General features: G+C 38.2%; 1 protein-coding gene across 1 annotated transcript in view; it reads left to right on the forward strand.

Annotated features, from left to right (window-relative positions):
- Window positions 1-14,061, forward strand: part of csmd3b (CUB and Sushi multiple domains 3b) — a 1,751,526-nt gene that overhangs the window by 1,630,138 nt on the left and 107,327 nt on the right. Inside the window, exons 46-48 of the mRNA XM_048529668.2 lie at window positions 988-1,101; window positions 4,245-4,433; window positions 13,823-13,969. Of these exons, the coding sequence (XP_048385625.1) occupies window positions 988-1,101; window positions 4,245-4,433; window positions 13,823-13,969 (450 nt within the window). The remainder of the gene's footprint in view (window positions 1-987; window positions 1,102-4,244; window positions 4,434-13,822; window positions 13,970-14,061) is intronic.

Here is a 14,061-nt window from a genome sequence, read left to right on the forward strand (position 1 = left end):
CCTACCAACTAGAATCCCAACTGCATCATTTGGGCATTCTGTCATTCCTAAATCAGCTTTCCAACCCAGGTTCCATTAGCTGAACTGTGATGAACTTTGTCTTTATTTTACACTTTTTTAATTGTTATGTCTGACTTCTGTCATTGATGTGGGCGTGTGGCAGGGCTATTTATAAAACCTTTCACTGTATCTGTCAAGTAAACACACATGTGACAATGAATTTCTGTTCTGTTCTATTATGCATCTGTCTAGACAATGTCGGGTCCCTTCTCCGAGAAGATAGAGTCACTCCTCAGTATTTTTTTTAATCTCTGAAAGGTCCCAATTAATACAACTAACCCCTCTGGAAAATTGATATCAATGTTCTTTAACTTCAAAAACCACGTGGAATTCTACAAAAAAACTGTAAATACCTAAAATAAATTAAAGGTCAAATAAATCAGTTGACTCATATGCATAGACCTGTTACATTTTTTAAGTTCAAAATAAAACAATTTATGATATAACTGGATGTATGTCAGGCTTGAGTAAAAGACCTTTTACCTCAAATTGCTTTTACGATTAATAGTAACTCCAACCATGAAAACCTCTATAAAACCATAACCACGTGACTTTATTTTTGATCTGTGTCACTTGGCTTTCTTCCTTCCAGAAATAGTTATCGACAAAAAAAACACTGAGACAGAACATAATTTAATTTCTCACTTGCTTAATCAAAAAATTATTGATGACTCAGAAAAGGTCTCAGTTCTACAGAATTATTTCATTTTGCTTCATTTTTCAATGATTTGGATTCAGGTATCTTCAGCCTTGCTTTATTTGAAGTCTGTTTGGTTGCAGCAAATAATATAAGAAAGCTTTATTTCACTTGATTAAAAATATTTGAATTCAAGTGTTTTGGATGGTTCAAAATAAATTAAGAAGAACTTGTGATGGCAATTTTAGGGTGAACATTGTATCTTATATATTGTTCTCATTGGCTCACAGGAGACCTCATTAGATTCCAATGTTTACCAGGATTTACTCTGATTGGTAAGGAAATTCTCACTTGTCGGCTCGGAGAACGTTTACAAATGGATGCTGCTCCTCCATCTTGTGAAGGTTTGCACTTCTTATTGATGCAATGACAACTGTCTTTCATCTCAATACAATCCTGATCGTTTACATAACAAAGTGTGGAGCTGGATGAACACAGCAGGCCAAACAGCATCTTAGGAGCACAAAAGCTGATGTTTTGGGCCTAGATCCAGGCCCTTTTCTGATGAAGGGTCTAGGCCCGAAATGTCAGCTTTTGTGCTCCTAAGATGCTGCTTGGCCTGCTGTGTTCATCCAGCCCCACACTTTGTTATCATGGATTCTCCAGCGTCTGCAGTTCCCATTATCTCTGATCACTCGCTTACATAACTTACTGGTTTCCATCCAATCAAATTTCTGTGAAGTGTTTATTCAGCTGCTGAAATCAAAACGAAGGTGAAAAATATTTAGGTTTTTCGTCTCCAGAGTACACAACTTCGAATGCTGACTTTAATTTGGATATTTGGTTTGCTCAGAAAGGGATGTTATTGATCCATTGATCCACAAGCAAAACTGCAACCAGCACACACAGTCCATTTAACTCTCACGACAATCAGGGATATTCAACAATTATAACAGCCATAATACTAGTTCATAGAATCCCTACAGTGTGGAAACAGGCCCTTTGGGCCAACAAGTCCTCACGCACCCACAAAGTATCCCTCCCAGGCCCATCCCCCTGTAACCCACCTGAACACTACAAGGTAATATAGCATGGCCAATCCACCTAACCTGCACATCTTTGGACAGTAGCAGGAAACCAGAGCACTCGGAGGAAACCCGCGCAGACGCGGGGACAATGTGCAAACTCCACACAGACTGTCGCCCGAGGGTGGAATTGAATCCAAGTCCCTGATGCTGTGAGATAACAGTGATAACCACTGAGCAACTGTGCTACCCATACCTTGTATTATGGCTATATAGTAATATAGTGGTACTGTTGATATCCTCAGCAACATCTAGGGAATTTTCTAGTGCCTTGTCAGTGCTCATTACAGTTTGCAAAATGTGAAATTCCCATAGGCAGCCAAGAATTTATTCCTTGGTGGAGGAGGGAATGTAGATAAAAGGTATTCTGAGAACTCATCACCTGGAAAATAGCCAGAGCAAAAGAGAAGAGTCCAAAACTAGAGGGCATAGGTGTAAGGTGACAGTGGAAAGATTTAAAAGGGTCCTAAAGGAGCAACTTTTTCATGCAGATGAAGGTGCATGGATGGAATGAACTGCCAGAGGAAGTGATGGATGTTGGTACAATTACAACATTTAAGAGGCACCTGGATGGGTACATGAATACGAAAAGTTTGGAGAGAAACTCACCAAATGCTGGCAAATGGGACTAGATTAATTTAGGATATCTGGTCAATACAGACAGATTGAACTGAATGGTTTGTTTCTGTGTTGTATATCTCTGTGGCTCTATGACTCTAGCGTTACGTTGGGTGTGCAAATTCTGGCTGTGGCTTGAGTTTGTTTTTCCCATTGACCCTTTGACCAGAAGACCTAAGCTGTTGCTTGGCATGGATCAGAGATTCCAGCCTTTGTCCCACATGATCAAATGAAACAAAAAATCCATTTATGCCTGTATGCATATGTTTTTTTCTAGTTTTCAGAATTGCAATACTCAGCATAAACAGAAATCAAATAAATGTTTTCTCTGAGCTCAGAGCTTCTTTCAAATTGTGAAAATTAAACATTTGTGATGTGATGTGCCTGAGAAAAGCAATAAGTAGAATATCCTAGTTCACACGTTGAGAGCAATCAGCGTGGTTGTTTCTAACATCACTTTCAATATACTCATACTCCTGTCCTGATGAATTGACCTGAAGAATGTGATGCCGTTGGTCAAAGTAATAAATTCCCCCAACAGCATTGTTTCGTCATCCCACTTTTCTGATAACAGAATTCAAACTGTGCAGCTAAATTTAATTTGATACAATAATTTAGAAGCTTAGAAAGTAATATTCAGAAAAGTAGATCGAAGTTCAAAATCCAATGGCGAGATGCAAACTGTACATCGTACACCTGCAAAAAACAAATAGTCACTGAAAGTTTTTCATTCAATATCCATGCAACCTTCAGGACATCACAATCATTTTGCACATAGGATAATCAATAGAAACATGGCATTTCCTGCTTCTAAACAGCCTCATAAAATTTTATAAACTCAATAGTCAACAGAGTTACTATCGTTTCCAGTCACATAAAATACATTGTCCCATAATTCATCACTGTCCATTTAGTTATCTACAAAATGTTATGGATTTTTTACCTCTAAAGATTTTGGATAAGTATTTACTGGGAAGAGAGATAACATTTCATAATAATAACAGTTCTCTGGTTTGAGACAACATTAATAAGCAACAACTGTTTTTGCCCTCTCAGCTTTGGTATCACAAATCTGATAGTGAAGTGGACAGAGGCTTCACTAATGTTTGCAATGGTCAGAATGTTGAAGCATCCTACATATAGGACTCTGGAGTTTGATATTAACTTAGCTTCACTGGACTGCACAGATGCTGCAAGTATTTCACTGAATATATTTTTTCTATTAAAACCCTTTATCGGATCCCACTGATAGTAGAAAGAAGGAAACTAGAGAGTGACACAGGATATGTTGGCCTCAAGAAGCAAAAGGGCTAAATTTTGATATTTCCGACTCAATACGTCGAATGACCTCCTGAATATCTATGTCTAAGACTTGAATGTCAGAATGAAATATGAGAGTATTTTAAATACAGTGGAGATTCTTGAGTGGAAAGCTTTAAGCAAGCACTAAAGTATAAAACCCATTTTGCATGTATTAGCTGCTGAAGGAAAATAAATCCAATTGTAATGTGCTTTTATTTATCACTGCCATGAACGCCTCAATAAAGATTTAACTGAAGACCTAAATGCAGAAAGTAATACCTGAAATTGTAAACTTTATCACAACAGGGTAATGATGCACTGTTTTTCAATCCATTCAGACCATACAAGAGAAGTGACTTAGCAGAAAAAAAACTGTTTGAGTAAATCATGATAAATATTTCAAATTTTATTGTATTGAAGAATCAAGCATGTATTCTCTAGGCATATCCTATATTTCAGGTTTTTATGTGACTTATTTAGAACACTACACATCCTGAAAAGTTGTCCAGTGTAATTATTGTTTGTTTCTTTTTTACTTACAGTCCTGTGTCCAGTCAATGAGATGCGAACTGATTCGACAGGCGTCATATTGAGCCCTGGTTACCCAGACAGCTACCCCAACTTCCAAACCTGTGCTTGGAGCATTATTGTAGAAAAGGGTTACAACATCACCTTGTTCTTTGAATTCTTCCAGACGGAGAAAGAGTTTGATGAGCTGGAGGTTTTTGATGGTAACTTCAAAACCATTATAAATAGCATCCAATATTTCTTTACCTCATTAGAGACACAGTGCATTACATTCTGTGCATCAATGTGATATTTTCAGAGTAAAATAATAGCCAGAGCCATCAAGAACTAGGTATTCTTGACTGAATTGTTTCTCACACACCTCCACTTTAGATTAAGAGAGAACACGGTGTGGAGCTGGAGGAAGGTTCCTGACCTGAAACATCAACTTTCCTGCTCCTCTGATGCTGCCTGGCCTGCTGTGCTCCTCCAGCTCCACATTGTTATCTCTGACTCCAGCATCTGGAGTTCTCATTATCTCCACTTTAGATTATTCTTCTAGCAAGTTTTAGACCACGTAATAGAACTCAGAAGTTACTAACTTATCCAAATTTTGCACCATCTTCAGAAAGCATGACACCAAATATACTGAAAATTGTTCGCAGGTCAGGCAATAGCTGTGGAACGCAGGTGCAGAAATTTAATTACATGGTTTTCACAGCCAAGTCAAGAAAAGAATCTGCTCAGAAACTACAAATAGTTCGTCTCTCAATAGTTTGTTTTCCAGAGGATAGCTGAAATTAGAGAATGTGACACATGCATTTGAAAAGTTCTCTTTGTGGTCCAAATTCTTTTGACCTTCATAAACTGTTCAGAGAAGGTGAGTGCAGATTATTTGTTCTATTCCACCTTTCCTATGGGTAAAATTTTATGTCTGATTTTTCAAATTTAAAATCCAATTTATACAATTGAGAGAACAAAAAGTCTTATGCCACAGAGGAAAAAGCAAGAATTTCACCGGCTTACAGTTCCAGCACGATACTTAATGTTTCACTGCCTGCAGTTTACCCAACATTAATAAAGTAATCTAAAATCATACATCATTATGTACTGACAGCTAGTAGGCTGAAGTAAAATTTAAAAGGAATAAAATCTAATTTACATCTGAATATCTTGAGCACCCCACTGCAAACCTCCCACAGAATGATCTTATGATCTAACCCTTGATAATCTACCGGTATCAGTGGAAGAAACTCTCTGCAGCCAGAATTTCTGCTTACTATGACTGGAGGCTAGCTATTTTTTTTTCTTTCTTACCAATGTTCTGAGTGATTGCATTAATGTCTTGCCAGAGTCAATCAAATGGTGCATTGACCTCATTCAGTCAAAGACACTTTTATGTAATTAACGTTCTGAACATCTTAGACTTTATAAGCAGTAACTCTTCCAGAATCCTGTGAAAATTCCAGCCAAGAAACTTGTAGGCCTACCTGAGAGGGCAGATGGTGACTCATTTTCATCTGAAAAAAAAATAGCTCCCCGATAATGCAACACTCTGAGCACTGAACTGAAGTACCAGTTGAGATTTATATGGTCATGTCCTTTGTTTTTATGGATCAATCCTCAATGTTGCCAGTGAACTAAAATCGACAGATGAACATGCTAACACTTGTAAGCTATTATTTCATAGCCAGTTTCTGGGCTTTATCTCCATTTCATTTTACATTGCCAAATCATTCATAGAACTAAGGCAGCAAGGCAATAGAACATATGATAATATATTTATATTGCTACATAATATATTTGATTCATGAAAGTTAACGTAAAATCCTGCTGCAACAGACATTAAATAAAGCCTAACTCATAAAGAGCACAGAAACAGATTGCATGGTCCAACCATCTATGCCAACCATAAACTCAAACTAACCTAGTTCTACCTGGCTGTGCTTCGCCCATATCCCTCCAAATATTCCTTCTTCATAAACTTATCTAAATGTCTTTTAAATGTTGTAACTTTACCCACATCCATCATTCCTCTGAAAGTTCATTCCATACATGAACAACTCTCTGCGTAAAAAAAAAATTGCTCCCATACCTTTTTTTAAAATCTTTTTCCTTTCACCTCAAAAATATAACACCTCATCTTGAAACCACCCCACCCCAGGGGAAAGACTCCTGCCATTCATTTTATCCATACCATTGATGATTTTATAAATGGTTGTAAGGTCACCTCTCAAGCTCCTACACTTCAGTGGAATAAATCCCAGACTGTCCAGCCTCCCCTTGTAACTCAAACCCACCATTCCTGACAGCACCTGGTAAATCACTTCTAAACCCTCCCCATAAAAACATCCTTCCTGTAACAAGGAGAACAGAAGAGGCCTCACAAACATCTTCCACAACCTTAGCATAATGTCCCAATTCCTAGAATCAAAGGTCTGAGCAATGAAGACAAGCATGCTCAACACCTTCTTAACTATCCTATCTTTTTGTGATGCAGAATTCAAAGAATTATGTACCCAAAACCCTGGGTCTCTCTGTTTCACAACATTGCCAAAGGCCCTACTGTTAATTGTAGAAGTCTTTGTTTGTTCTACAAAATGCATTACCTCACATTTATCCAAATTAAACTCCATTTGCTATTCTTCATCTGATTAACTCAATTGATTAAAATCCCTTAGATAACCTTCTTCACTGCTTTCTATATTCTCACCTAAATAATTTATATAAATGACAAAAAAAGTGGACCCAACACAGAACACTGAATTAATTTTGATCTGAAGAACATTTACTCTGAACTAAACTTGAATTTTGAAAAAAAAATGTTGTATTCGAACTCAGAGTCTTCAACAGTACCTGATTGACATTCTGGAATGTTCTAAGTTCATGAAAAATGCCATACAGATGCAAGTATTTCTTTTCTTGCTCCTGCAACAAACAAATATTTTCTCTGAGAATAAATAGGCTACATTTGTGACTTTATACAAGAGCCTCAGCTGTTTGTATTAATACATAATTTGACCTACATTTATGAACGCACAGGAACCACAATTCTAGACACACTGGGCTTTGTACCATTTTAATGAAGAAGGGATATTCCATTTAACAAAGAAGTAATGCAGCCACTAATTTCCTTCTTTGATACCAATTAAATGCGAGTGAAATGAGAGGCCAGCATTTAAATAAATAAGTACAACCTTGATATTTGACTCAATATAAAATGGCTATACTAACAGTTTTTTTTCTTGTCGAAGAATCAGGGTTTCTCATGCAAGTATAGCTTTTTTTTTGCTTTGCGTCTGATGTCATTTTTTTTTTCTGGCAACAATATCAACCTGGCATTCAATATAGCCATGCAATTCAAATAAATAGAAAATGTTGGGTCGTGGTTACCAATGATAATTCTTTCTTGCCCATTGACATGAAAGGTTATATTACAATCTGAAATAGACATATAAAAGTACAGTTTGATAAAGATTCAACACGTCGTGTTTTGTTGGATTATGTGAGACTTCTGTCTAAGTACAGATGAGAAGGAATAACATTGGTAGAATAGAACCTCAGTTGAGCCTTTAAATGGGACCAAGGAAAGCAGTTACATATTTGCAATTAAAATAGAGAAACAATTCTACATTAAGCTTTCTGTCTACAAACATTTAAGTCACATGAAAGAAGCACATTTCCACATATATTAAAAGGGTATTTCAATTGTAAATTTTCTCTGCAGTGAACAGAATGATATTTAGTCTTGCTGGGTTTTGAAATGCATGAGTTATTCATTTCCACCATGCCCCCTAATTGTGATAAATCTCTCAGGCTCTTATGTTGGATTTGAAGCAAATATGTGTCTGTGAATCCTAATCAAAGTTAATTTATGGAAGATTCAGACAACATGGCTGCAAACCATTCCTTTTGATTGCGAAGTTTGATTCACCCTCAAATATACTTCTTTCAAATTTGTACAGTATTGAACTTGTTTTCGCAACAAACAACTGCACCTCCCATTCGCGAAACATTTCAACTCCCCCACCCATTCCTCAGACGACATGTCCATCATGGGCCTCCTGCAGTGCCACAATGATGCCACCCGAAGGTTGCAGGAACAGCAACTCATATTCTGCTTGGAACCCTGCAGCCCAATGGTATCAATGTGGACTTCACAATCTTCAAAATCTCTCCTTCCCCGACTGCATCCCAAAACCAACCCACCTCGCCCCCTCCCCCCACTACATCCCAAAACCAGCCTAGCCTGTCTCTGCTTCCCTAACCTGTTCTTCCTCTCACCCATCCCTTCCTCCCACCTCAAACCGCACCTCCATTTCCTACCTACCACCTCATCCCACCTCCTTAACCTGTCCGCCTTCCCTGGACTGACCTATCCCCTCCCTACCTTCCCACCTATACTTTCCTCTCTACCTATCTTGTTTTCTCTCCATCTTCAGTCCGCCTCCCCCTCTCTCCCTATTTATTCCAGTGCCCTCTCCCCATCCCCCTGTCTGATGAAGGGTTTAGGCCCAAAACGTCAGCTTTTGTGCTCCTGAGATGCTGCTTGGCCTGCTGTGTTCATCCAGCTCCACACTTTGTTAAATAGTAGGCATGTCATCCCTTTTTTCTCTAGGCATTCATCACAGGCTAAGATTTGGCGTTAACTAATTCACATTTTGGGCCCTTCAATTACAAACTCAAATGATAAATAACTTAAAATGCACATCCATTGTTCATGAGATAGTAGGAACTGCTGATGCTGGAGAATCTGAGATAACACAGCTAGATGAAGACAGCAGGCCAAGCTGCATCAGAGGAGACAGAAAGCTGACGTTTCGGGTCTAGACCCTTCACACATGTAAACTGCAGTACACCTTCGGTACGCACACAGCAGGCCACATGTGGAAATCTCAATCAAACACCTGCATCTCAAAAAAAGTGCTTGACTTTCTGCAGCTGTCTTTTTTCCTAGGATGGAGGATTTCAGGACTACAGGGCATTTTGTTTAAGGTGAGAGGAAAAAGATTCAAACAAGACATGAGAGACAACATTTTTTACCCAGAGTCGTTTGTGTGTGGAATGAACTTCCAAAGGAAGTGGTGGATGTGGGTACACATACAATGTCTAAAAGACATTTAGGCAAGTGCGTGAATAAGAAATAATTGCAAGGATATGGGCTAAGTGCAGGAAGGTGGGATGAGTTTACTTTGGGATTGTAGTTGGCATGGCCTGATTGGACCAAAGGGTCTGCCTTCCATTCAATATGACTCTGACTCGATCTGAGGCAGTTGGTGGAATCCAAGGGAGATTTCAGATTTTAATTTTCACTAAGATCTGAGTGATCAGAGAAAATTCCTTCAGCATTATTTCTGATGAAAAAAAGCAGACATTCTTTGCCCATTTGAGAGATTATTTTCTTTTTTTTCATTATATATCTGAAGAATACCTTGTAACAAGCCTGAATGCTGAATCATTTATTACAAATTTCATTCTTTCAACTTAGGGAGTGGAATAACCTCAAGCATAAAAACAATCCCCATATGGAATTGAGTAAAATTCACTTGCGTCAAAGGCATTTGACTTAGAGTGGCTTTAGGCAGAAAAAATAATGCAATTTAAATGCTAATTGCAAAGAAACGTGCATGCTGGCAAGGACATTTTGTTTACGGAATACATAACCAAATAGGCAGACTTTCTGAATAATTTTGCTCTGTTTGAAAGTCAAAGTAGTATTGAGCATTTACTTTTCAAGCAACGCTTTAGTACAGGATGATACTGGTCATAATACACAATTATGAATTTTTTTTTAAATTGCAGTGATGCAGGTCTCAGCATTATTATGGCTGAGAGGATCTCATTAGACCATTATGCCCTCAAAGAAAATGATTCTCAAATTTAATATTGTAACAGAATTATCTATTCATGATTAACAGTTTCCAAAGTATTCTCAGGACAAAGCTACCTGCTTGCGCATCCGTATTCCCTCTCACCCAAAGAAACACACGAGGCAGAGTTTGATGCTCAGAGTTTGAAGGTGTATGGCATTAATCAGGAGGACAGATGCTGGATGTGGACTCTGCTCCCTGCCTACCGTCTGTCTCAATTAGCTAGTGGCCAACCTTCCCATCTGACTGTTACTAAATATGTCCCTCAGTCAAAAATTAATGTCCAGTTGATGGCCCCATCCTCCAATGCTGGTATTCATGGGCAGTGCGATCCCCTTGTGGGAAGCTCTAAAAGCATTTGCCAAGAGCCAAAGCATAATGCCCAGTTGAGGAATTCTAAGAATTCAGAATCAGCAGGATTAGTCCATTTGGCCCATCAAGTCTGCTGATACCTTTCTCAACCCCATTCTTCTCCCTTCATCAAATAACCATTGCTGCCCTTACAAATTAGGAACCTATTTATCGCTGTCATACTTACATTCATTAACTTGGCTATCTCAGATTTCTGCTGCTATGGGTTCTACAGTTTAACCAGGGAGGGCAGACAATTGCTGGAAGCCAGACCTTTGCTTTCTCCTCCAATCCCCTTCACCTATCTGTGGCCCCACCTTAGTTCCCACATCCCCACCTCACTCACCTTTGACTTGAGCTCCCTCAGGTATCCTGGGTGTCCGGTAGATGCATCCCTGGAATTCCCGCTCATTCTGCTTGCCTGCACTTTAGAATCATTAGTTTCTCACTGACCAGCCTCTCTCATTTGGAGGTTTTGATGGAAGACAGAAGGGACTTCTTCACTTCTCAGGAAATCCTGGTAATGGCCGTTCTCCAGTTTGTGGGTGAGACCTCTGTCACTTGGATTAGTTTCCACTTTTAGAATTGTAACTGATTACAAGTTATACATCACGGAATAAAAAGGACAGCAGAAACGTGAATACAAAATTGGTCGTGTGGTAGGATACTAAGAGCAGTAGTCAATGCATATTGTTTGAGTTGGTGGAAATTTTGTCATGGAATTCCTCAGAGATTGATATGGTACTCTTGTTTTTTCTAATATATATTGATGTGCAGGGGTCACTTTCAAAGCTTACAGACGACATGAAACTTGGAAGGATTGTGAACTATGAAGACGACAGTGCAGAACTCCAAAAGGACATTAATGGAGTTGGCAGATAGGTGTCAGATGAGGTTCATTGCAGAAAAATGTCTGACGAACATTAGGAGTCAGTACAAAATAAGGGGTACAATTTTAAAAGGGTGCTGCAGCAAAGGGACTTGGCTATTTATGTCAGCAGATCATTTAAAGTAGCAGAACAGTTAGAGAAAGCAATAAATAAAATATACAGTGTTCTCAGCTTTATTATTAGGGAGGTGATGTTGGATAATTTTTAGACCTCAGCTGGTATATTGTGTATGGGTGTGGGCACTCCATTACAGAAGAGATTTGAATTGATTGGAGAGAGTGTGGATTTGCAAGAATGGTTCTGGGAATGAGAAACTTCAGTTATGAGGATATATTGAAGAGTTTGTGACTCTCCTTGGACAGAAGAAGGCTGAGATAGAATTGATGATTTTTCAATACTGTGAGCATGCTGGATAGAGTAGAGAGGAAGAAGCTGTCCCTGATCCTAAAAAAGGATCAAGAATACGAGGGCAAAGATTAAATTGATGTGCAACAGAAACAATGGTGATGTGAGAAAAAAGTATTTTTCACACGACAAGTAGTTCGAGTAAGGAATGCACTGCCTGGAATTATAGTGGTGGCAGGTTCAATGGAGGTATTTCAGAGAGTATTTGGATGATTACTTGGATGGAAATGATGAGTAGCAATGTGGGGAAAAGACGGGAGCTAGCACTGCATAATAGAACCAGTTCAGGCTCAATGGGCTGAATGGCCTCATTCTGCACTGTAATGATCTTGTGATTCAATGACATATTTGACCATTGGAAGTGAGACTGAAGGCAAGGGCTTTTTTTTTGGCACACCCACCAAAGGAAAAATTTTCTGAAGGACATGACACCTCTTCCCCAGCAGGTGTGGGGGAGTTTCATGGGTATGAGATGAGTTGTAGCCAGCCGTGCTTCCTCATGCAAGTCTGAGCTGGCCACTGTAGCTGTTGTATTCCAAAGCTAGCTGTTTAAGACATTCACCTCTTTTTTTGCTGGGATTTCTACCAAATTGTTTCCGATCATTAAGCTGTCTTGCCCTCATCACTCACGGTGCCCATGCATGATCATTCATGAAACTCAAGCCTGCAACTTTTGATTTTTATTATTCATCCATTGCAAGGGAATGTTTCTGGCTGGGTCAGCGTATATTGGCCATTCTTGGGGGCCTTTGAGAAGATGCTGGTGAGGTACCTTCTTGATCTACTGAACTTTGGCGTAGGGAGACCTTCAATTCATAGAAGTCAGGGCTCAAGCCCAAATGGCCCTCATATCCTCTGTGTAAATCTATGCCAATTGCCCTCCATAAGTTATAAAGAAATAACATTTTCATTGAATCATTAAAACTAAACCAGTACAAAATGAATGCCAACAGCAATTTGAAGATGCTTCTGCTGTTGCATTATTCTGTTGTACAGAGCCTGAGCAGAACTGCCACGCTGTCATTTTCAATTTGTACACAATAATTTGTTTGAAATCAGACATCTTTTCATTTGTTCTGCATTTGTGTCGCATCTATACAATTTTTCCCTTCATATTTTAACTTTAATATTGGTGGCAGCACAAGTGCAAATCAGAAATCGAAAAAAAATGCAGTTCTAACTTAAATGTATTTTCAGATTAGTGCCACTTGTGTGCCTTGGTGCTAATGGAGAGAGAATGTCCTGTTGCTAATTTTTACAGCTGACAAAATTGAACTGGAAAATTATGACAAAGCAAACAATAAAAAGCTTGGTCATTAAACTAACAACTGTAAACATTTCATTTGACTTCTGAAAGTATCATGGTTCTAAGAAACATAAAATATAACTCGCTAAAATTTAACAACCAAGAGTGAGTGTGTAAGTACGTGGAAAATCAATTTAGCACTCTGGTAGTTTCTTGTATTATTAACCTTCTTTATTGTTATTAATAGATACGAGAAAAGTGTTTAAAAAGCTGATATGAGAATGCAGCTTTGAAAATGATAAAGGAAATTTAGAAACCTGAGACACTGTAGATTATAAATAAAACATTGAATACTTGACAATGTTGAACTTGAAAGAGATTTTTGAATACAATAAATTAGATGTCACAAAATTAGCAATTACAAGTGTTTTGTAGCACACAAATTAACTGATGGCAACATGTGAAATTCTTAATATGTTCATAAAATATTCCACGTGAAGTTATCAAGATTTCTGAATCATGAAAAGATCCATTGTGTAATTTAAATGATAAATATTGCAGTTTTTCAATTATTGATAACACAATACTTGTTATAGGCTAAATAAAACCTTGTTGTAAGCTGTATGATCTACAGTAGGTGCTTGAAGTGCAGAACTATTGATCACAGCACATTATTTAACTTTTGATTCAACATCTCCCTTTGTAATCTACTTGCATCGTGTTTTCATCAGTATTTTAGTGCTCCTTTGATTTCAGATTGCAATATAAATATGATTTATTCAACATTGAAATTTATGTTTACTTTAAGTGCAGATTGAATTTTGCATGCCTAATGTTCTGTTTCTATTAAGGCCCAAACAGCCATAGCCCATTGCTGAGCTCCTTCAGTGGAGACTATTCTTCCCCTTTTAATATCACGAGCAATGGCCACCAACTTTTTCTTCGCTGGTCAGCCGATCACGGTACTAACAAAAAAGGCTTTCACATCCGATATGTTGGTAGGTGATCATTTTAATCTCACACTTTCCTCTTTTGTAACTTCACTAAATCAGAAGTGAGGCAATTTGGAATTGAATAAAACAAACGTAAT

This window comes from Stegostoma tigrinum, chromosome 5 (genome assembly GCF_030684315.1).
Source record: "Stegostoma tigrinum isolate sSteTig4 chromosome 5, sSteTig4.hap1, whole genome shotgun sequence".
NCBI lineage: Eukaryota > Metazoa > Chordata > Chondrichthyes > Orectolobiformes > Stegostomatidae > Stegostoma > Stegostoma tigrinum.